Below are 23,471 nucleotides of genomic sequence, written 5' to 3'. Positions count from 1 at the left end.
AAATTAGATAAAAAATGAAACCAGTAGTAAAACAATAAATAATAAATAATTCCATGTCACTGGGGAGTAGCTGTACGAGGGCAGCAGCAATATATATGAGTCTATTTCTCAGCACTGACCAAAAATTGTTTACCCTGTCTTAATTTGCTTATTTTTGTTCAATGTATTTATGGCCATTGGAAAGAAACTGTTTCTGAATCTGTTGGTCTGTGCTTTCAAAGATCTATAATGCCGACCAGAGGGTAACAGTTCAAACAGGTGGTGACCAGGGTGTGAAGGATCCTTAATGATATTTGTGGTTATGCTGAGATGGCGAGAGCAGGCAATGTTATTTTTCCTGAGCACTCTCAGAAACTGCAGTCTCTGTTGCACTTTTTTGACCATTGCTGTGGTGATCTCAGACTAGGAAAGGTTCTCTGAGATGTGGGTTCCCAGGAATTTGAAGGTGTGCACCCTTTCGACGGGGTCTTCATTGACATAGAGAGAAACCGGTTCTGTGCTGTGCCTTCTGAAGTCTAGAATGAGTTCCTTGGTTTTTGTTGTGTTCAGAGTTAAGTTATTCACTGAACACCATTCTGTCAGTCTCTGGACCTCATTTCTGTAGGCAGACTCATCTCCTTCTGATATGATCCCCATTACAGTGGTGTCATCTGCAAACTAAATATTAGTTGTGGGCTGGGTAAAGGTGCTGTCATATGTGTACAAAGAGTTAGGTAGTGGGCTCAGCACACAACCTTGTGGAGATCCTGTACAGAGCAGAAGGGAAAAGGAGAGATGAGGTGTGAATTTAACCCTTTGCGGGTGGTATATCAGAAAGTCTGTTATCAAGGTGCAGGTTTCAGGAGTTGAGGCATAAGTCTGTCAATTTGTTTACCAATATGTCTAGGATTATTGTATTAAATGCTGAACTGTAGTTAATAAAGAACAGCCTTAAATAGCTCCCTCTTTGATTTATATATATAGAGCGATAGCAATGGCATCTTCTGTGGACCTGTTTGATCTGTAAACAACTGATGCTGGTTGAAAGTGGGTGGGAGGCAGGATTTAATGTGCTGCAAGACCCATCTCTTGAAGCACTTCATTACTACCGGCATGAGAGCAACTTGGCCTATAATCATTTAGGCTCTCAGTGGCTATTTTTTTTAGGGGCAGGGATGATGATTGACAATTTTAGGCAGGGTGGAATTAGTGGCTGATGTCAGAGAAAGATTAAAAATCTTCATGAAGATCCTGGCAAGCGGTTCAGCACATGATTTGAGTATCTCCTCAAATACTCCATCAAGTCCAGTGGCCTTCCTTGGGTTCACCGATATGAGCACTCGTTTCACTCATGTTCTTGCAGAGTGAGTGTGTAGGTATTGGGGGCTGGTGTGGTCAGTGTGGTCATATTGGAGCTCCTCGTGTTGTGTATTGCCTGAAACATCCATTAAATTCCCAGGACACCTTGCCACAGTATCTCTGAAAAGGATGGATGTTTAATTATTACATCCATCAATCCAGGGACACGCCCATTCCAGCAAGCGTTGGGCAAGAGGCAGAAACAATCCCTGGACAGGACATCAGCTCAATGCAATGTGAATACAAGCACAAACATACAGTAGTGTCATTTTAGCATCACCAAATCCCTAAATTTGCATGTCCTGGGAAGGAAACCAGAGCACACTGTGGAAACCCACCAGGAAAACATGTAACCTCCAGGCAGGGAACACCAGGGAAGTGACTTCCTGCAAGGCAGCAACACTACTGATCTGCTACCATGCTTCCCACACACGTATAATTATTAACAGTATTAATTATTTAAATGAAGTTGACAATTTATCTATAAAATGTAACATACATGGTTTAAAACGTTTCATCATGCACATAGTGATTTACAGCTGGGTCGGTTTTAAGATGATGTTTACGAAGTTCAACTTTACAGACAAAATAAACTATAACATTGAAATTTCCACTTTAATCATGAAATAAAAAGTTTTTTTTCTTCACGGTGTCCTTAATTTTTATTCCCTGTGGCTCAAATATGCTTCTGTACATTCTAATGCTATTGGGAAGGTGTAAAAAAACAAAAAAAACAGACAGGACCAAGCATGATATGTGAGACCTTAAAATGTATTGCGTTATTATGAGGGGAATATGCAACGCTTGTATTGCGTATGTGAGAAATAGATCTTGAAAAGCACCACAAATACATTTGTATGTCAGCATTTAGGTTTGATGATTTGCTTCACCATATCAAACCATTTATGAAACATCAAAGCACGCACTTTGGTCCTCTAGGATCTACAAAGGAGCTTGTTGTCACATGTTGATAGTAAACAAAGACTCTGACATCACTTTTCAACATGATGACACTGCACTCCACGATTTTATGCTGGGGACTGCAACTCGCACATGGGTCACATTAATTTCTGAGGACGTACTCAGAGGACGCATCAAATGAACACTGGGAATGCGTGGCAGCCATGGTATGTGTGCATATGTGTTCTGAGCTGGAAGTATAAACAGGCCCTAAATCTCCAGCCTTAAATTCTATTGAAAACCAGTGGCCTGAATTGAAAGTGTAGCCCAAATGCACAAAATTAAAGACTCAAGAGTTTTATTCATCACAAACGCAGTTATGCAGGTACAACATGCAGTGAAATGAAAAGCTGTTCAACTCCAAGACTGTGCAAAACAAAAGCGAACACACAATAGAATAAATAAGAAAATAAAAAAGGATAATAAAATTAACTGAATTAAATAAGATTAACCAAGTTTAACAAAATTAATTTAAATTAAGTTACACCTGCCCGGGTTGGACGATGACTGACTGACTGACTAAACTAGATTCATATTAAGTTAGACTCTGAAATATGAAACAGTAAAAACTGAAAAGTATAAAGTGGCTGTGCTGTAAGTTAAAGTGAGTTTTAGGTTTGAATGTTTGTTAGCAAGTCAGAGTTCAGGATTCTGATGGCCTGAGGGTAAAAGCTTCTCTTGAGTCTCTTGGTCTTTGCCATTAGGCTGTGCAGTCGTTTGCCTGATTTGAGTAATATTTTCAATGTGTGCCTCTAATTTGAGGTGACTGTCAAAAATAGCTCCAAGGTTATGGGCATTAATGGTGGGTGATACTAGAACAGGATAAAGAAATAAACTAAAATGATTAAATTTTTGTATAGAGGAAGGAGTAGCTATTAAAATAACCCCAGTCTTTGAACAGTTTATTTAGTTGAAGGAAATTATGTTGCATCCTTGAATTTATTTCTTGGAGAGTAGAGGTAGGAATCCCATGTATGTTTGATCCTTATACAGAATTGAGTGTCCTCCGAATAACAATTATATCTTAAATTGTATTTAGTTATGATTTGCCCTAAGGGTAAGATCTAGATGTTTAAAAGAATATCTCCCAGAACTGAACCTTAGGGAACACCATGGTGTACCAGGGCAAAGCAGGATTTATTATTACCCATAAGGAAAAACAGAGGATGGTCTGATAAATAGAACTTAAACTAGTTAAGCACTCTACCAGATAACCTGAACCACTTTACTATACAGTCAATTAAAAGGACATGGCAGACCATGTCAAAAGCAGCACTGACGTCAAGCAGCACTGAGAAGATGAATGCCCCTGAACCAGCTGAAATAAGAAGATAATTCTTAACCCTGACTAGGGCAGTTTCAGTGCTGTGTCTAGTTCTGCAGTGAGATTGGAATGGGTCCAAATACTGTATTATAAGAGACAGATGAGTACTGTCAGCTTATTCAGGTATTTTAGCAAGAAATGGAATGTTAGAAATGGGTCTATAATTGGATGGATCACTTACATCATGCTTTGGTTTTTTGGGACTGGTGAGATCGCAGCAGCTTTTATTTCGGAGGGAGCAAGTCTACGTCTTCACGGTCATAGTGATAATAAGGCAAATGGAAGTGGGGAGTGGATCAAGAATACAGGTGGTAGCCCACAATTTTTAACAAGAAATTTAAAAAATGTTCCACATTTACAGTAGTAAAACTCAGGAAAAGCAGTAAGTGTAGGACTGATAGATTAAATCTCATCTGGATCAGAGGAAGAGACACTGGATAGAGAAGCATTAATGTGGTTTATTTTATTAGATAGATAGATAGAAAGATAGATAGATAGATAGATAGATAGATAGATAGATAGATACTTTATTAATCCCAATGGGAAATTAGTAAAATAGCTCAGATATTTGTTACACTGTTTAATAAAACAACATACTGGGTTATCAATCAGTTTTAGCAATTTATTAATCATGTTAATTAACATTTTGGAGTTACCAAAATTAGCATTAATAACTTGGGAGTAGTGTGATGATCTGGTAGCTTTGACACTGGTGTTATATTCTAATTCAAACATTTGAGCAATTATACCTGACTTTTTATGTAGTTGTTCAAGCTGCCTTTCTTTAGCCTGAAGTGCATGTAATTCAGTTGTGTAATATGGAGAAGATTAAAAAAAAGATATTGTGTTCATTCATTGGGGCAGACTGCTCCAAAAGAAATGCAAATGCAGAATGATACTGATCCACAAAGTTAATAGCTGGAAGCTCAACAAAGAAATTACAGAAGAGACTGTAATCAATATTTTTAATGTACCTGAATGAGATAACAAGTTTTTTTGAAGCCTGAGGCAGTGGACCCTTTGAATCAAATGTAATACTTTTATAATCAGAAATGCTCAATTCAATACCACAAGATTTTCTGTACCTACAATGAAGCATATATTATATGGCATATTCTACAAAATACTCTGCCATGCAGAGTCATAAACCTGCTGTAACATCATAAAACATGTAGACTGGATTGGAAAATTCTAGTGACCCCCTCAAAAAGCCATGTAAAAACAAAGATGTTGGTCAACTATTTTAAAATAAGGGAGGAATCCATACTTCTGTTCATAGGTTTCAGGTTTCACTGTTGATCAGAGTGACTGATATATGAAGCATTGCTCTTAACTACTATTTAATAATGTTGTTTATCACTAGCATTTTAACACACAAATACACATTTTACCAGACTGTCACGAGGCCAGCATCAAAATGCAGCATCATCATCAACTGTAACAATGACTGAGAGTTTGATGGTGCATCACCAACATCTATCCCTACCCCCAAACATCTACTGCTGCAGTGAAGTGTGGATTGATAGATTGCAAAGACTTGTGTTAGTGTTGGTGTTGAACATTTGACTAGATTCTCATATACTTGAAAATTTAGCCCTAGACTTAAACTTGGTTTTGTGATGAGACCTGAAGAGGGCAGTAGGCAGATCCCTCTCATCCTGTCTAAAACAGTATGAGAGGATCTACCAGGAAGAATAGGATAAACTGCCCAAATCCAAATGTGCAAAGTTTGTAGAGACTTAGCCAAGAAGGCTCAAAGCTGTAACTGCTGCCAAAGAGACTTCTACAAAGTATTGAATTAAGGGTGTGAATAATTATATGAATGAGAGATTTCCATCTTTAAAAAATTTGCAAACCTTTCAGAAAAAAATTTTCTGGGTTATTATCGGTTTTTGAGTGTAGGTTGATGGCCAAAACTGGCAAGTGTATCCATTTAAAATGAAATCTTAAACACAACAAAGAACAAAAAGGGTCTGAATACTTTCTAAATCAAATGTATTCAATTTAATTAAATTCAATTTAATTAAATAGAATTATCTATTTAATTTTAAATCAGACAAAATACATTATCATGTCCTGGGGTCCTCGTCAATATGCTTGTGTGTGAGCATGCTAGGGTGCGAGCACAAGTTGTGTTAGATGTCATTTTACTGCCCTGTTCGGTAAGAGTTTATGAAAAAGACTCCTAGACTGTCACTTCTCCCCCTTCTTGGCTCTGTTTTGGATAGCAGACTGCAGCAGTACAGCAAGAAGAAGGATGATGAACTGTGCAGAACATTGACAGAGGTGCCTAGCTGCATCTGTGAACATGAATTGGACTTGGATGCGATCCTCAGGATTAATGAGCTGTGGGTGCACTGCAGGGAATTAATGTGCCCCTGATCATTTACCACACTAGGCATTTGGCCTATGCCAGGAACCACCTCTGCATTTAGGTGGATATAGAGAACGTTCATAAAGTTAACTACCATTGGAATTAACATTTATACAAGGGACGGCCGTCAGTTTATCAGTAACGGAAGGATGGGGGAAGGCAGCTTATCAAGGACACTGCCTCCTCCAGGTACGAAAGACTGCAGCTTCCCTGGACTGCAACAGTGCCCCAGATGCCTGCAGGGCACTATGGGACTTGAGTTCGGCAATATAGCCCGTGGGTGCCACCAGGAGGCTGGGGTTTCACTACTGTTTACATAGCCCGGAAATACTTCAAAGTCACAGGGACGGAAGCACAGAAGTACTTTCGGGCTGAAGAAATTACAAGTTCTCCATCTGACCCAGGTTAAGGAATATTTAAAGGACTGCTATGAACCCAGCAAGCGATCCAGAGTTGGGAGGTAGAGGGCAGAGCTTGCTGGGAGGTGTAGAGGAGAAAGTAGGAATTATTATTGCTTTCTTGTTGTGTTTATTGTGGCTGTGGTGCTTTGGAGGCAATATTTTTTGAAGAAGAAAAATATTAAAGTCTTCTTAGTGCCTTTAACCTGTGTCCTGCGTTTGTCTGTTGGGGAAAAAAGGTCGGCAATAGTTGCTACCTAGCGTCCACTTACTTACAATTATTGGCAACGTTAAGGTTTAAGTCCCTGTTCTATCTAAAACCTTCAAATAGAAAAAGAGTCGTTAAGTGTTTTATTTTTGTTTTCTAAGAGATTTATTTTTTCGTTTATTCATGTGGCAGATCAGCAGATACAGTCACATACATACTAAATAGAGCAAACACAACAATCATAAAACAATATTATTATAAAAACTATTATGCAGTCATTAAAGGTTTAACTTTACTGTACATCATGAAAGGAAATGTATGAGTTTCAATTATAGTGCAAGCAATGTCTAGTTGTAGGATTTGAGAAACTTAATGGGAATTACAACAGTGAATATTACTTTTTGGAATTGTTAGATACATGTTTTAGTCTCCAAGTAATTAAGGATTTTCTTAGTAATAAAATTACTTATATTACACTTGAAATAATATTTCGTTATTTTGTTTTTTTATTAAAGAATACTTTTAAAGGCTGTAACATGTTTGTGCTGTTATGACCTTTGTGATGCACCAATCTGTTGTAATATTAATTGTATAGGCTTATTAGGATTTCTTTCCAAACAGTCCAGTTTGCTCACAGAACCAGCAGTACGCCACTTTTTCAATAATTAGTGAAGTGTGACTTTTGAAGGACACTTGCAACAAGATATTGTTTTAGTGATCCCTAAAATGTCACCTTGAGGAAGACTTTAATAACATAAAGCCTTACAATCCAAATATGTTTTTTTCAACTAATATGGCATGTCTTCTCTTCAGTAAGCACACAGATAACAAAACTAACAAAATAAAACACCATGAATGGGAACCTACTCTAGTTACACCTCTTTGTTGTGTGCGGGGCTTCTTTTTAATAATAATAATAATAATAATTCATTACATTTATATAGCGCTTTTCTCAGTACTCTTTTTGCATGCAATATTGTATTTGTATTATTTGTTAGGTTAGGTACACAATTTTAGGTAAAGCCTTAAATATTGCTTTCATTTTTGCATAACATATATGTATTGCATTAGTTAACAGATGAAGCCTTTGTAAGAAAAAATATTATTAACAATGAACATGTGTGTGTGTGTGTTTGTGTTCAGAGTAAATTAAGTTCATTCTTTCAGAATTCTTAATAAGAAATCCACTCTTTTGTTATTTACATTTAAAGTAAAAGATTTATTCTGAAATTACTGTACATTACTATTGATGTGAAGTTCTGTACACAAATGACAAAATAAGTGGCAATAACCTACTACTTTTAAAAAGTAGATTTTTTTTTCATGGATAACATTTAGCAGCTGTACTGTTGACAAATAGCCCTGGAATACAGAAATCCACATTGGGGCTGTTCAGGTAAATTATTGATTTTTCACAATATCTCTTCCCATCAAGGCTTTTTTAGTGTTTAGCTCTGGTCTTAGCAAAATGATGTAACATTTTGGACCAAATATTGCAACAAGAACACCAAAACTTGATGCTAGAATAGCAAAGATCTCCACAGCCACTGTGTGCTTCCCCGGTGAGCTGACGTAAGCAGGTATGAACGTAATCCATACTGCACAGAAGATAAGCATGCTGAAAGTAATGAATTTGGCCTCATTGAAGGTGTCTGGTAGGCGTCTTGCGAGAAAAGCTAGCAAAAAGGAAACACAAGCCAGTAAGCCAATGTATCCCAGCAGGCAGCTAAATCCTGTGACTGATCCAATATCACACTCAAAGATAATTTTGGCATTGTTATATCTTGTGTTTTTCGCTGGAACAGGAGGAGCTGAAACTAACCATACAATGCATATGAGAAATTGAACAAAACTAAGAGCAAAGACTGTGCCTCTTTGCTGGGTAGCACCAAACCATTTCATCATGTTATTACCAGGCAGTGTAGCCTTGAATGCCATTAGTACAACAATTGTCTTCACAAGGATACAAGAAATACATAAAACAAAGCTGATTCCAAACACTACGTGCCTCAACATACAGGTCAATGGTGAGGGCTTTCCTATAAAGCATAAAGAACAAAGGAAACATAAAATTAATGACACCAACAAAAGAAAACTGAGCTCAGAGTTGTTGGCCTTAACAACTGGAGTTCTTCGGTAGTAAATAAAAACTGCTAAAACACCAAAAGATAACCAGACTCCAGACAAAGCTGTTGCTGTTAGAGTAATTCCCATGCCATCTTCGTATGACAAAAACTCAACATCTTTTGGAACACACTTATTTCTCTTGGGACTGGACCAGAAATCAGGAGGACATGCCTGGCATTCGACTGAGTCTAGAAAAGAAAAATCAGAAGTATTAGAATTTTTAATATATTTTCAAAGTATTGCAAGGTGTAATTGTTTAGTAAGTTAAACTTTAAATTGTTTATACTGTACTTAACCAGCCTTCACTTTACTTGTATATGCTTTGAGAAATTTATCATGATGCAATCACTATATTCTGAATAGAGAAATGCAAAACTTTCTTTCTACATTACTTGAATTAAGACATTTTCTATAGCATGTTCTGAAAAAAAATGACATATTTACATTTTCTGGAGTGCAGATGGATTAGTATGGAAGCTTATTTCATCCCCTCTAAAAATTATTACATTATTTTAAAATAATTGTTGTGTCATTTCACAAAAGTAATGTCTTGTATTGTGCAGTCTTTCACACTGTGAGTGCACATGTTCTGGTCGTCTAGTGACAGCTAGTAAGGAAGACGCTAAGCTTGCGCATTGAGTGCAATCAAGTGGCAAGAACTAAACAGATGTTATTGGCATATACTGTATATTTAACCCTGTATGAGCCATAGAATACATTTAATCTATCCATCTTAGGATCACAATGACTCAGTGCTTACTGCAGCAGCACTGTGTGGACCTATGATGAAGTGGAGCCATGTGCAGGGTTTTGTTCTTACACCAAAAAGTGCCAGGAAAGGCTTTGACCCCTTAAAACTATACATTGAATTAAACAGATTTGAGAATTTATGTGTGTTTCATAACTTTTGAGCTATGCCAGGGGTAGGCAATGTTGTTCCTTGAGAGCTGCAGTGGCTGCAGGTTTTCATTCCAACCCAATTGCTTAATTAGAAACCAATCCTTGCCAATCTCAGACCTTATTTAATTTTATGACTTGTTAGTCTGCAGTGTAAGGTCCTTATATCGTAGATTTTTTCCTTTCCAAGGATATCATCAAAATGATTTGAAGCCTGACACATTTTCTATTAAGTGTTTTAATACATCAAACAGTGTATGATGAACACACAGAGATATTAATTGAAACAAACTAGATGGTGAACTGCTGACTGCTTTGTCATTTACATCTTATTGCTAATAAGGAGCCATTAAAACAGTGAATGCAGCTGTTTAAGATTGAAATAAGCAATTAAGGGTGGGGAACCTTAATCAAGTGAGACCACTAAAATGAAACATCAAAATGTCACTTAAGCAATAAGTGCTTCATCAGCAATAATTGACTTCTCATTAAGAAACTGGGTTGGAACAAAAACCTGCAGCCACTGCAGCTCTTCAGGACCGACATTGTCCACACCTAAGCTATGCCATTAAGTTTTCGTAGTAATCTTAGGTCATATGTTTTATGAAATGAAGTTGATAAAGAATTGTTTAGTGCAGTCTATAAGTATCCATCATACAGGATATTTCATGGCAAGAAACATTATACTAGACATAATGTGATTCCTTCTTTAAGCTTCTTTTTGTACATGGTACACTTACAGATTATGCACTGTCATCTAGAAAAAAGGATTTGCTGCTCTCTGCACTGCTTTTATACAATGCAAAATGTCACCAAAAATACACACTGAGAGTCTTCCAACTGGTATAGCATTCTGAAGAGGAACAAAATGATGTCTCTGGGGCTAGGTAACACAGTGTTTAGTGTTGAGAAAGAAGCTGAAAAGTGCAGCAAGAATTTATAACACATAACATAACACTCTGAAACCTGCTTAACCCAAGTCAGGGTTGGGATAGGCTGGAGACTATCCCAGCAGTACTGGGCAGAAAGTAGATTTTGGTATTCTAGTACTAAAGCTTTATACATCTTAATTGATTTGGAATGACAGTAGACAATACTAAAAAATAATACTTTTTAGAATCATGTCAAAGGTGAAACCATTCTGCTGGATTTAAGGCAATAACAGTGAAGACAATACAGGAAAGAGTTGTTGCCATAACTGAAAATCACAGATCTGTCTGTCTCCATTATCATCACAAAACCCATGACCTGGAAGACCCGTGACACCAAGTTCTCTGCACCTGCAGAATCACTAACAAAGAGAACTCGAGCAGCACCAGAGACCTTGCTTTGTGTAACAGGTGCTACGGACGTTATGCTTGGGCACCTTTAACTCAACTCCGCTTCCCGTCATTAAAGGTGATCTTACTCAAGTGGTACTCTAACTGCCAATATGTTGTGTTTGTTTTATTTTACAACCCTTGTATAAAGCAATAACCACCAAACAGTAATGTATTCAATTATCTGTCTTTGACACTAGTTATCACCTTTAAAAAGCATTTTTAAATTATGACAGTGAAAAAGAAATCAATGAAAGTGATAGTGGAAATCTTTGAAACAGTAAAGGGGCTGAATATTATAGTGTGCAGGTAACATATACAATGGTATTAGACTGCAGTTACCATCACATAGCCATAGTACATAGTACAGACTACAGTAACAACATACCATCATTTCACAGATCAACATTTTAGAGTTATATATAGAAAACCAGACATGGCACAAATGTTTTGGCAATTTTTAAAGGGGTAAGCTGAAAATATATACTGAAAGAACATAAGAAGAAAAAGAAAAAGAAGTACAATGTCACACACGTATGGTATGGTCCACTAAACTTATGCAGCTGCAAGCAAATGCATATCCATTTTACAACAACTATCTGTAGTATAGCCACAATAATTAATGTATTACTTACCACTTTTCTAAAATATAGAACTTACTTTACTAAAATGAGCATTAGAAAATAGCATCTCACAAATACTTTCTTAAATTATGCAACAGTAGATAACCCTGCTACCTCATGGGTCCAGCATATCATGCAAAGTCTGTGAAGGGTTTGCATGTTTTCCCCATGTCTACATGTATTCCCCTTTCTCCTTTAGGTTCTTCTGCTTTTTTTCCCAAAAAAGGGTGCATATTAAATTATTTCAGTACCGTAAACTTTCATCTCGTTGCGCATGAGTAAACCCTGTAGTGGATTAGTACCTAGATTAGAGTTGAATCTGCCTTTTGCCTGATGCAACCACCATAAACAGGATTAAGCAAGCCTGTGGATGCATGGTTGTATTATGTTATGGTATGATATAAGAAACAATTTAGTTTTGTTCCTAAGTTGCCTGATACTACAGAAGAAGAACAAACAAATATGAATATACAGTGAAAGTAAGATAGTTTGTATTAGCAAAATCACTTTCATGTTTTTTAAAACTTTCTGTGCTGCAATAATCAAATATTTTAGATTGTTTTAACAAGCCCCAATGTGAAGTGCACAATATAAAAATGATTTAGTAACGGTTTTACGTTTTTGGGAACGTGTAGCCATCAGCAGAATGTAGCAGGTACAAACAGAATACAGTACTTTTATACATAATCATACACACTGATTTTAACAATAGCAAGCAATATGATTATAGGAAAGGAGGTCAGAGTTTATGTTCTGGGTTCTCCATGCACTAACTTTGCATGTTCTCCCCATGTGTATGGATTTCTTCCAGGTACTCTAGTTTCCTCCCACAATCTAAAGGCATGCATGTTAGGTATATTGCGTTTGCTAAATTGGTCCTAGTGTGCGTGTGTTCACATGTTTTCACCCTGAGATGAACTAAGTGCCCTGTCCAGAGATTGCTCCTGCTTTGCAACTGATGCTTTCAAAGATAGGCTCCAGGATAAGCGTGTTTGAAAATGGATGGATGGTTGAATGTATTCCATATTCTATTAAGGTATCTAGATAGTATTTTTTTCCTTTTTGAATTTCAAAATTTCAGTATGCGACTCAAGATAGAATCATTAGATGAGTATGTAGAATATGCAAAGTTTTAATGATCTGAAACAATTCCGGCTAATCTCTAGGTCTAGTTTTCCATCAAACTCTTTTGACTTTTTTATTTATTCTTAAAATTGCCTTTTCCTTTAAATGTCTAAAATGAGCAGATTCTTGAAATGTGACTCAAGGAGGGCCAGATAGTGGTCTCAAGCCCAGTATTCAAGATTAAGTACCAGAATGTATTACCAGTACAGACAGTGGTCAGTGACATGCTGGTACCCGTGACAGAAACAGAACAATGGCAAAATGGACTGAAGCAGCTTTGAGATCATTTTAAGGTTCCTAAAAAAAAACAATAAACTAGCAAAATTTTTAAATAACACATTTAATAGCCATGCTCAGTTTAGTTTATTAGCCTGGCATTTTAATGTCTGATGCTCACAGGATGTATTGTGTTCTGCTTGGTTACTTTTCTTCATGAACAGTTTCATAACATGTTGCTAGGTGAAAGTTTTGTGAAGAAAGATGGAATGTTCACCAAAGACACCAGCATTTACTTGAACCATGGGCATACCACACACATAAGCATGCATATGCCAGAAAAAAATAATTGGAATATTTTAAGTTATTAACAAAAATATATATGGATAGTGGAGAGAGAAAGAAATGGAAAAAAAACAATTCAGAAGCAAATGGGGTAGCAACAATCACAGTGAAAGGTCTCCAAATTAATTAATCTAACTTATAGACAAGGTCCACAGGGGATGCGCAAACCAGTGTGTTTCTTCATGCCGGTCCCAAGCCCGGATAAATGGGGAGGGTTACGTCAGGAAGGTGTAAAATTTTGCCAAATCAATATGCGGACAACAATTTTGTATGATCCGCTGTGGCAACCCCTAACGGGAGTAGCCGAAAGAAGAAGAAGAAGTCAAGGTATGCCTTGTCTTTCTGCTAGTGATGAACCACAATTTCTATTGTATTCGACCATGAATATAACATAATAATCTGGTTGTTCATTTTCAGAAAGTAGCCTCTCCTACATCTGTGCACAGTTTAGTTAATAAAGTGAAGGAATAAAGAACATTTAAACTTCTTGTAAATAATATTCCATTACTCTTTACTTACCTATCTCATCTGTGAACTCCCCTTCAGCACATGTCACACAATCAAAGCAGCAAATTGGCTCTCCTTTCCTGGTAGCCTTTCTTGTTCCAGGTAGACAGCTCTTACTGCACACAGATTCAGGAATCTGAAGTAATGATGACATGTTATATGTAATATGATGGAACAGCAGACTCTTTAAATGCATTACAGTAACATATTTAAAAATATTGATGTCTGGAAGTATCACCCATTGATTTTCTGAATTTTTTCCATTATAGTGTCATGGTGAACTTGAACAAAAATTTGCCATGCAAACATACATTATTAAACTGGCTTATTCTAAGTGAGACTCACATAGTGCAGGAGCCCATCCCAGGCAGGAAATAATATCACAAAGGCTGCCAGTCAACTGTAGGACACACACACAAACAGTGGGGACAATTTAAAGTCACCAGTTAACCCAAAAGTCACATATTTGCAGATGTGGAGAACAAAACTGTAGTATCCAGAGGCAAATTCACACAACAGCAAACTGTTTTCTATACTTTTCAAATGGATATTTCTTTCCTGAACTGTTGAGTGCACACACACCCTTACAGAAACACACACTAGATAGTCTTATGCATTTGCACAAATACAGTAAATCACATTTAATACTGAAATTACTTATTCATTTATTTTGAACCCTAGCTTATTTAAAAACAGGATCAAATACTGAGCCTTTCCTGGTAGGTAATCCTGGAGAGTTAGAGGCAGCAACCACCTTTTGAATACATGTCCACTGCATGACACACTCACTCTTTCAACCACACACACATTCAGTCTTGGTCAGTTTAAAGTCATGAATTCAACTTAACTTGAACAGCTTTAAGATATGAGCTCAACGAAAAAAACACCCATCCAGCAACCAGATGATGTGAACAACAACAACACTAACCAATATGCCCTTAATTAATTATTACATTATTAAATTATTTCAAAAATCTTCACCATCCTTTGTTAGTCTCAGAAATTTCTAACATTCATTAAAACAGCAAACACATTGTTTTTAATATGTAGACTGCTAACAGATGCAAAAAACGTTTATCTTACTGTTCCAAGTTCAAAGTTCCAAAATATATCCTCTTCCTTGAGGGAAAGTTGATGCCCCAATGCAGCGGATTCATCAAACATTCCAATGGTTTTGCTAATTACTTTTCCTTCTGCATTTTTCTGCCAGTTTATAACATCAAAAACAGCAACTGGATCCCCATTCTCATCAAACGCTACTCTGTCCCCTGTATTGGTTGTGAAGTTGACCTTCTTGAGGTAATGCAGAAGCTTGTAACAAAATAATAATAATAATAATAATAATAATAGAGCAGTGGGCGGTTGAATCTAATACTATTTTCATAAAGTTTCATTAGGTTCACAACTACAGAACATGTTATTTATTATACAGTATAATGCAGTTAATCTGTTAGAAAAAATACATTAGAAATGCCAAAATGAAACACGCAATATAAAGTTAAAAATTTTCCAAGAACAATTAAATATATGTATATTTTATTTTCTTAATTCTGGTCAACTTCTGCTTATTTTATTCCAGATACTTCTAGCTTAAGCCAAAAACCAACATAGTATGAGTGTTCTGTTGATCACAGAGCACACACACGCTCTTACATATACATAAGGACAATTTAAAGTTACCAATCACCACACTCATCTTGGGATGTGTCAGGTAATTGAACTACCCAAACAAAACCATAGAAACACAAAGAAGAAATGTAAACTAAATGTAGGCAACCAGGGAATTGAAGTTAGCACTCTGAAGTTGTAAAATAGACAAGATAACTCTTACATCATCCTGCCACACAAATTTGTTTATATAAAAAACACAGCTCTTCTCTATAACCTGCTATCTCTTTTGTAATAGGATAAAAATTTTTACAACCGCATAATTTATAGCAGTTTCTCACTATATTATTATGTTTTCCTTACCTGCCATGGCTGCATAGTTGCCACATCTGCACAAGAATCATTTTGAAAAGGCCCTTTTCCATTTTCACATGACATTAAGTTGTGAAGTGCATGTGCTACTGCATACACTGCTGTATACACGTTATAGGAGCCTCTTAACTGGGAAACATCGCTGTATTCTGTCTTTGTGTTGCCAAGGTCCTCTGACCCAGTGCAAATTCTGCTGTTTGCTAAAACTGATACGTTTGAGGAGAATTTACAGTCAAACATTGTTTCCCAGAACTGCTTGTACAAAATGCGACTGGGATCAGCATCAGGGCGAAGTTGAAGTAGAAACGTTTCCAGTCCAGGGATAACCCCTCTTCTTGGAATGATGCCTATAGTGCCACCAAATGATTTAAAGTTCTCATTGCTTGCAAATATAGGAAAAGGACTCCAGGAGTCACTTGCTATCCACTGCCTGCCGGTAATATTTTGTTTCACAATTTCTGTGATAAACACAGCCGCATCCATCTTGGTTAGAAACACCACTATGATTTTGGCACTGGACTGCTTTATGATCTTCACTACATTCAGCAGCTTTCCTTTTTCATTGACATTGAGGGCTTCTGAGAAAGCAATACAACCAAAGGACTCAAGTTCTTGGTTCAAACTTCTCAGTTCATAACGTCCATAGTCGTCATCAGTTCCAACAGTGCCCACCCAGGTCCATCTGTAATGCTTGATAATTTCAGCCATTACTTTGATCTGAAAGGCATCACTTGGGGCAGTGCGAAGGAATGAGGGGAACTCCAGCTTATTGCTTAAGCAGGAGCAGGATGCACAAAAACTGATCTAAGGAAAGCAATCATAAATAAGCAAACACATATTATGAATTTTTACTGTTGAAATTGAATATTATGATCATCACTCTACATGATATTGCACAAAGTATAACATTATAGTGCATAGATAATGCTACATATTAGAAACAGATCTGAGAAACGCTCTTAAAATGATGAATTACCATATATATTCATGTATAATCAATCATAAAATCAGACCTTGAATTAAATGCCCGTTCAAAAATGCAACACTTAACTTTTTTTCACATCTTCTTGCCTCCTCCAATCTCACATCAGTTTCTCAGACACATTGAATTTTGTTGCAGCAGCGCAGTTACCAATTTCTTTCGCTACTTCAATGACATTTAATTTAAAACCAGCTTCATATTTTCTTCTGATCAAACACTCCATCGTAGATAAGGGATGCTCTTACGATAAAGGTGTATGAGGGTGTGAGATACAAAAAACAGAAAACAGTGCAAATGTCGCTTCGGAATAGTTTGGGTATTACCGTGTGGTCACATAGGCACAATAGAGACAGAGAGAGAGAGAGAGGTTAGGAGCACACGCTGATACAGCGCATTGCCACACCCACATAGAAAAAAAAAAGGCAGTGTGCTCCATGGTTACTGTCTCAGATGGGCGTTAGCATATCATAATCTCTTGGACCAATAGCGTGAGTTTTCCACATTCGATTTATACGACCGACATTATAAAATACCAGAAATTATACTGCAAAATCAAGTCCCGACTTATCAGCAGGAGAACTTATCCACGAGTATATACGGTAGTAAAATTGCAAAATGAATGCATATTTAATGCTAAAAACTGTGGGATAACAGGCAATGTCAGTAGGACACAATTATAGAAGAAGTTTTCCTTGAACATATCCAAACAATTCTATTCACCAGAATGGTTTCTTTTTCCAAAATTATTTAATTTTGCAACTTTAATATATATAAAATGTTTTACAAGGAATTAAGATGATTATAATATTAACAAATAAACAATGCATTAATTGCAAATAAGTTGTAATTAGTTCAACATTATCAGAATCTGGTATTGGTAGATGTAGCCTGGCACTTTTCATCACATGAAAACAAGAATTAGGTACAATAACAAACATCTTACCATAGGCATGCTGAATACACCCACAGTTCTTGAAACAGCAATGGAATGAGTTGATAAAGGTTCTCCAACAATGGCAACAACGGGAGGGCGTCCTTTGCAGTCAGAATCAGCTCTAACATCCCCCAGACCTCCGATTAGAGCTAGTGCCGCTCTGAGAGACACTTGCAGATTCATACAGTCATCATACAGTCTGTAACCCAGCGATACATTAGGAAGAAGGGCTGGATTGTTGTTTATTTCTTCAATTGCAAATGCCATGACCTGTGCCCTTTGAAAGACATTGATGTCAAAACTGTTAAGAGAAAAAAAAAGAAGAATTTACTTTAGATAGTGAAATATGCCTTCATACCCAGGAGACCCCTTAAGCCCCTCCATCATGGCATTGTTAGAGAATTAAACAACTATACTAAAAGAAATGAATGATTAAAAGAGAAAAAGTCTTGTTTTTATGTAACCTTGAAAAATAAATAATACAAAGCAAAAAAAAATGCAAACCAGACAACTGTTTTAGTAAAACAAACTTCACAAAGGTATTTGCAATCATCAGATATTACTACCATGCAAAATGATTTATTCAAAATCTTTTTGCCACATCATGATAACATTTTTTGCCCATGTCATTTGTGACTGACTGACTTCTAGAAACACAGGATACAATAAATAAAGACTGATGTTTTTTTAGTGCACCATTTTCATGAATTGAAGGGTTTCAAAATATCACCATATTTTACATCTTTTTTAAAAAACATTTTATTAATTTTATTAAAATCAAATAACATTCCAAAAAGCAAGTCAAGTTTAACAAAACTAGATTTGAAACAAATCAACCCCCCACAGCAACATTTGACATCTTAAATTGTCAGCTATTGAACTCCTATTAAGCAAAACTAAATTACCCTGCTGCCAAAAATACTGAATTAAGGGATTTTTAGCAAAGAACTAAAGGATAGTTTGTGTATGTGTCTTTTATTTTTTTTTCATTTATGTCAAAATTAATTTATAAGAAGAGTAATGTGAAATAAAATCTAGAAGCTAACACTTCCATACTTGTAATTTAGAAATGTTATACATTTACAAATGAATTCACATCAAAAGAAAAAGGAAAATAATTCACAAGTTACGTATGACTTCAGGTAAATAAAAAGAGAAACACAACTCAAAAATATTTACAAGACAATGTGAATGCTGAGCCTGTGTCAAGGCACAGAGAATCTTTATATTCCAATTTTGATAGATGTAAGGAGAGATTTGCTTTTTTCTTTGGCATATTTCTATATTTATTTTTAAGAAAAGACGTGACATATCCTAAAACAGCAACTTTCTGCTCTTGATTAATATTAGTGAACATTAAAATGAGAGGTTAGATATTTTCATTTTATCGTTAATAATTGTTAAATCCATCCTTGTTTCCTGAGTATTCTTCAGCCTTAGTCTGTCAATCACTAAAACGTTCTAAAAATCATGGTAAACCAGATAAGTTTAACAAAACTAACACTATGTTTAGCATCAGATTTGTAATGCTTGTCAACCATACCTCTTGGTAACCTCATTTTTCAATTAAAAAAATTTATTACATTAATTTCTTAATTTTTTTAATTTCATCATCCCACACAAAGTTACCTAGCTTTTATATCCCAAATTTTTCATTTTTTTTTTTTTTATGTTCTTTCTAGTGCCACCTGTTAGCTTCTCTTACCTCAGGTTTGTGAACTGCTGGTTTAACATGTTAAATGGACTGGTCAGTGGATTAGGGCATTAAGCCTAATATAAAGAACAGTTCACACAGATATTATAATAATATAATCATTCTGCCTGGTTTTCCCTACAGATACACACAAAACTTTGTGCAAGTGACACATAAAATAAACCTAGGATTTTATCATTCAAAAGTAAAATCAAAGAAAATAGAGCTATGCTGGTTTAAAACTATTTCATAAAACTTTCATGTGCAAGGTAAATGTATGATAAAATGTACACTTCATTAAAACATTAGCTATTCTATAATTTCCTGTAATATTATTTCCTTGATTATGTGACATCCATGCATATACTGTACTTAGAAACCTACCTTTCACATTTCCATTGTTCAGGTTTTGTTCTAAAAGACAGTTCTGGTGCTATTGCTTTAAAATGCACTGCAAATATTCCCCCTAATATCACATCTCCAGGTTTATATAACTCATTAAATTGAAAATTGCCTTGTGGTCTGCATGCAGAATTTTCACAAACAGGAACAAGAACCAGTAAGGTTACGAGCATGGAAGCACTGAGTTTAAATGTCATTTCAGAAAATGCTGGCTGTGATTTTTGCCAGTCATTTTATGTCTAGCAAATACTCCCGGGAGGTACCTGTAAGAACATAAAAAACTTATGTTGTTTATTATTCTTAGTCCCATAGCAAAGCAAAGTGCACAGAAGCAAAGAATGCAGCTATGAACATCAGTAGGAGACTAATACTAATGAGAAAAGTGCTATATAAATGCATACAATAATACTAATTATTATTACTAAATATTAGCCAACTTAAGTCATGTTTAAGCATCACTTTTTAAAAATTTTACTCATAAGATATTTTGATATTCCCATAATTATAATTATTAGCAAGACTGAGCAGGAGGTATAAAATTTAACAGGTTTATAATTAAAAGTGGTCAAAAAAGGAATGAACAAGTGTAGAATAACTTACTAGAACTTGAGCTGCACTGTCTTTTAAAGTATACGTTAACTATGGCTTACTTGTGTTCTTAAAATGAGGACAGCAGTGTCAAAATGTCATTTTACATAGTACGCATAACTAGTTTTAAATGGCAGAACTTGATTTCAATCATTATTATTGTAAATGCTCCTAACTTATAAATATATTTGAAAAAAGTAACTCTATCCACGCATCCACTGAACAGGAGGTCCATTTCATGGTCTTGTGCTGCAGTCATAGCCTATCCTGGCAGCATCAGAAACACAGCAGAGCCAGTCTGGATAGAATGCCAGTCCATTACAGGGTCAGTTTAGGAATGGCAATAAACAGACAGCAATTGAACTGGATGAGGTTAGGAGCATGTGCTGATACAGAGCATTGCCGCACCCACCACATGACAAACCAACTCATGATCCTAGATTAGGGCCCAAGTTCAGCCATGCAATGGGTGACACCTCAGCACCACACTAGTTCAGATGGAATGGAACCATTGTGAGTTTTTTTATGGTGGCTGGAGTGCCAATTCTACCACCAACCCCCAGGTTTTTCCCTTCAGGTTGGAGGGCCGGAATGTATGGCTGGATGCAGATTAACGTCATACCCAGGACGGAGCAATTGCAGGTTAAGGGCCTTGCTCAAGACCCAAACAAAGTAGAGTCACTTTTGGCATTTATTGTATTTGAATCAGCAACCTTCCGATTGCCAGTGCAAATCCCTACCCCCAGAGCCACCACTCCACCACTAATTGAACTGGGGCCCATGGAAAGATAGATAGATAGATAGATAGATAGATAGATAGATAGATAGATAGATAGATAGATAGATAGATAGATAGATAGATAGATAGATAGATAGATAGATAGATAGATACTTTATTAATCCCAGGGGGAAATTCACATACTCCAGCAGCAGCATACTGATAAAAAACAATATTAAATTAAAGAGTGATAAAAATTCAGGTAAAACAGACAATAACTTTGTATAATGTTAACGTTTACCATCCCAACCCTGAGTGGAACTGAAGAGTCGCATAGGAGGAACGACCTCCTCAGTCTGTCAGTGCATCAGGAGTGGGCAGGAGGAGGAGTATAGGGACCTAATCAAGGACTTTATTAAATGGTGCGACTCAAACCACCTACACCTGAACACCAGCAAAACGAAGGAGCTGGTGGTGGATTTTAGGAGGCCCAGGCCCCTCCTGGACCCCGTGATCATCAGAGGTGACTGTGTGCAGATGGTGCAGACCTATAAATACCTGGAAGTGCAGCTGGATGATAAATTGGACTGGACTGCCAATACTGATGCTCTGTGCAAGAGAGGACAGAGCCGACTATACTTCCTTAGAAGGCTGGCGTCCTTCAACATCTGCAATAAGATGCTGCAGATGTTCTATCAGACAGTTGTGGCGAGTGCCCTCTTCTACACAGTGGTGTGCTGGGGAGGCAGCATAAAGAAGAGTGACACCTCACGCCTAGACAAACTGGTGAGGAAAGCAGGCTCTATTGTAGTAACGGAGCTGGACAGTTTGACATCTGTGGCAGAGCGACGGGCACTCCAGACAAATATGGCCTCATAGTTCACTCTAAAACCAGCTTTTTCCATCTAAAAATATAGAAGAATATACTAGAGTCAATTTACTGTATACAATTGTTTACACTTAGAACTGACATTTGTAAGGCTTCACTCGCAACCAGTTGAAATGAATCTATTTTTTTGCATTTGTGTACTGCTTGTTAACCTTGGATTAATATTTAAGCAAAATTAAAATGTGCTTAGTGCATCAAGGGAACAGAGGCGCCGTAGTGTTTTTCCCCTAGCTACCATGCCCATAATTGTTTCACTTAAACAGTCGACTTTAGTCAAATTTTTTTGTAATTGTCTTTATTTTATCTGCTTTTAATCAATTTAATTCTATATTTAAAAAAATGTTTGGCATGATGAGTGACTAAAGTTTAAAGTTTTGTTTGAAGGTTTCATCAAATATCACATTTGTTTCTATCTCATGGTTTAACAGCCGGTTTGGTCTGGATAGCATTTAACTCATTTTTTCAATGAAACCTTAAGCTGTTTTATTATTATATACTGATTTTTCACATAAACAGGGTAAGGTTTTATCTCTTACTTGACTTTCAGCACTGATTGAGTCTTAAGATCTTGTCAGTTAAGCAAGGGAAGGGTTCAGAGGGCACCACTGTTAGGCTGTTGGACATCAGTTGGCTTTAAACTGGCCCAGGTACTCCTTCAAACACTGTTCCTGATACTAGAAAGTATGATCATACTTTATTGTCTCTCTAAATCCTGCTACCAGCATACAAAGATGACATTTGTTTTTCCCTGAGTGTATAAAATACTCGGTGAAAATCATGGAGTCCTGTTAATAGTCCACAATACTATGATGCTACAGTAGTTACCAATAATTGGTATTGGTCAGCTCCATACACCCTGATTGCCAGAACCTTCACCAGCATACCTAAGAATGAGCCATGACAAGTGAGGACACACATAGCCAGCAAGGGGTTGGTGCAAGTGTCTAGTTCTTTTATTTACAAAAACAAAACAAACAGTGTCCCAAAGTGCAGTGCAGATCTCTTCAGACAAATAATCCATAAAATAATGTGAAATGTGAATGTTAAAATGTTCAATAAATGTTCCAATAAAATTAAGTTTAAATGACAGGCAGAATCTGCTTTTAAATCAGTCACGAGCCCTAATACCCTTTCTAAAATCTGGTGTCTCCTCAGCTTATCCCATCAGGACTTTGTAGCAAGAAGAAACACTCTCAGACAGTTTCAGTCATCCTTTAAACCGAAGTTTGGGTTCCCACCACCAGTCCCTCAATGTCTGTAGGACTCCACTCTGAACCCCACTCATGTCTCCCTCAGCAAGTCCTTTGGTGCCCACCTGGGAGACACTGCACAGCAGAGCCACTCCTACATCCCTGCGTTGCTCATTGGGAGTGCCCTATCTCCTGTCCTGCTCTTGAGCACAGGCCTTGCTGCTTGCTTCCCCTGGGCATACTCCCGACCATCTGCCTCCTTTCTTCTCTTGATTCTGCCTCTTTCTCATGACCTTAACCTCCAATCCTTCTCTTCATTGTTCCTTCTTTTTTT

The 23,471-nt window shown here is 36.6% G+C and overlaps 1 protein-coding gene across 1 annotated transcript; it reads right to left on the bottom strand.

Moving 5' to 3' along the window:
• Positions 1 to 7,567: 7,567 nt before the first annotated feature.
• Positions 7,568 to 21,839, bottom strand: LOC114645353 (extracellular calcium-sensing receptor-like). The gene is made up of 7 exons (XM_028793215.2): positions 21,617 to 21,839; positions 19,735 to 19,884; positions 17,667 to 17,958; positions 15,733 to 16,545; positions 14,845 to 15,072; positions 13,774 to 13,897; positions 7,568 to 8,917 (listed from the first exon to the last, which is right to left on the bottom strand). The coding sequence occupies exons 1-7, from the start codon at positions 21,724 to 21,726 to the stop codon at positions 8,004 to 8,006; spliced, it is 2,631 nt and encodes an 876-aa protein (XP_028649048.2). The 5' UTR covers positions 21,727 to 21,839; the 3' UTR covers positions 7,568 to 8,003.
• Positions 21,840 to 23,471: the final 1,632 nt, after the last annotated feature.

This window comes from Erpetoichthys calabaricus, chromosome 2, assembly GCF_900747795.2.
Source record: "Erpetoichthys calabaricus chromosome 2, fErpCal1.3, whole genome shotgun sequence".
NCBI classification, from domain to species: Eukaryota; Metazoa; Chordata; class Cladistia; order Polypteriformes; family Polypteridae; genus Erpetoichthys; species Erpetoichthys calabaricus.
This window is presented reverse-complemented; position numbering and strand designations above follow the sequence as displayed.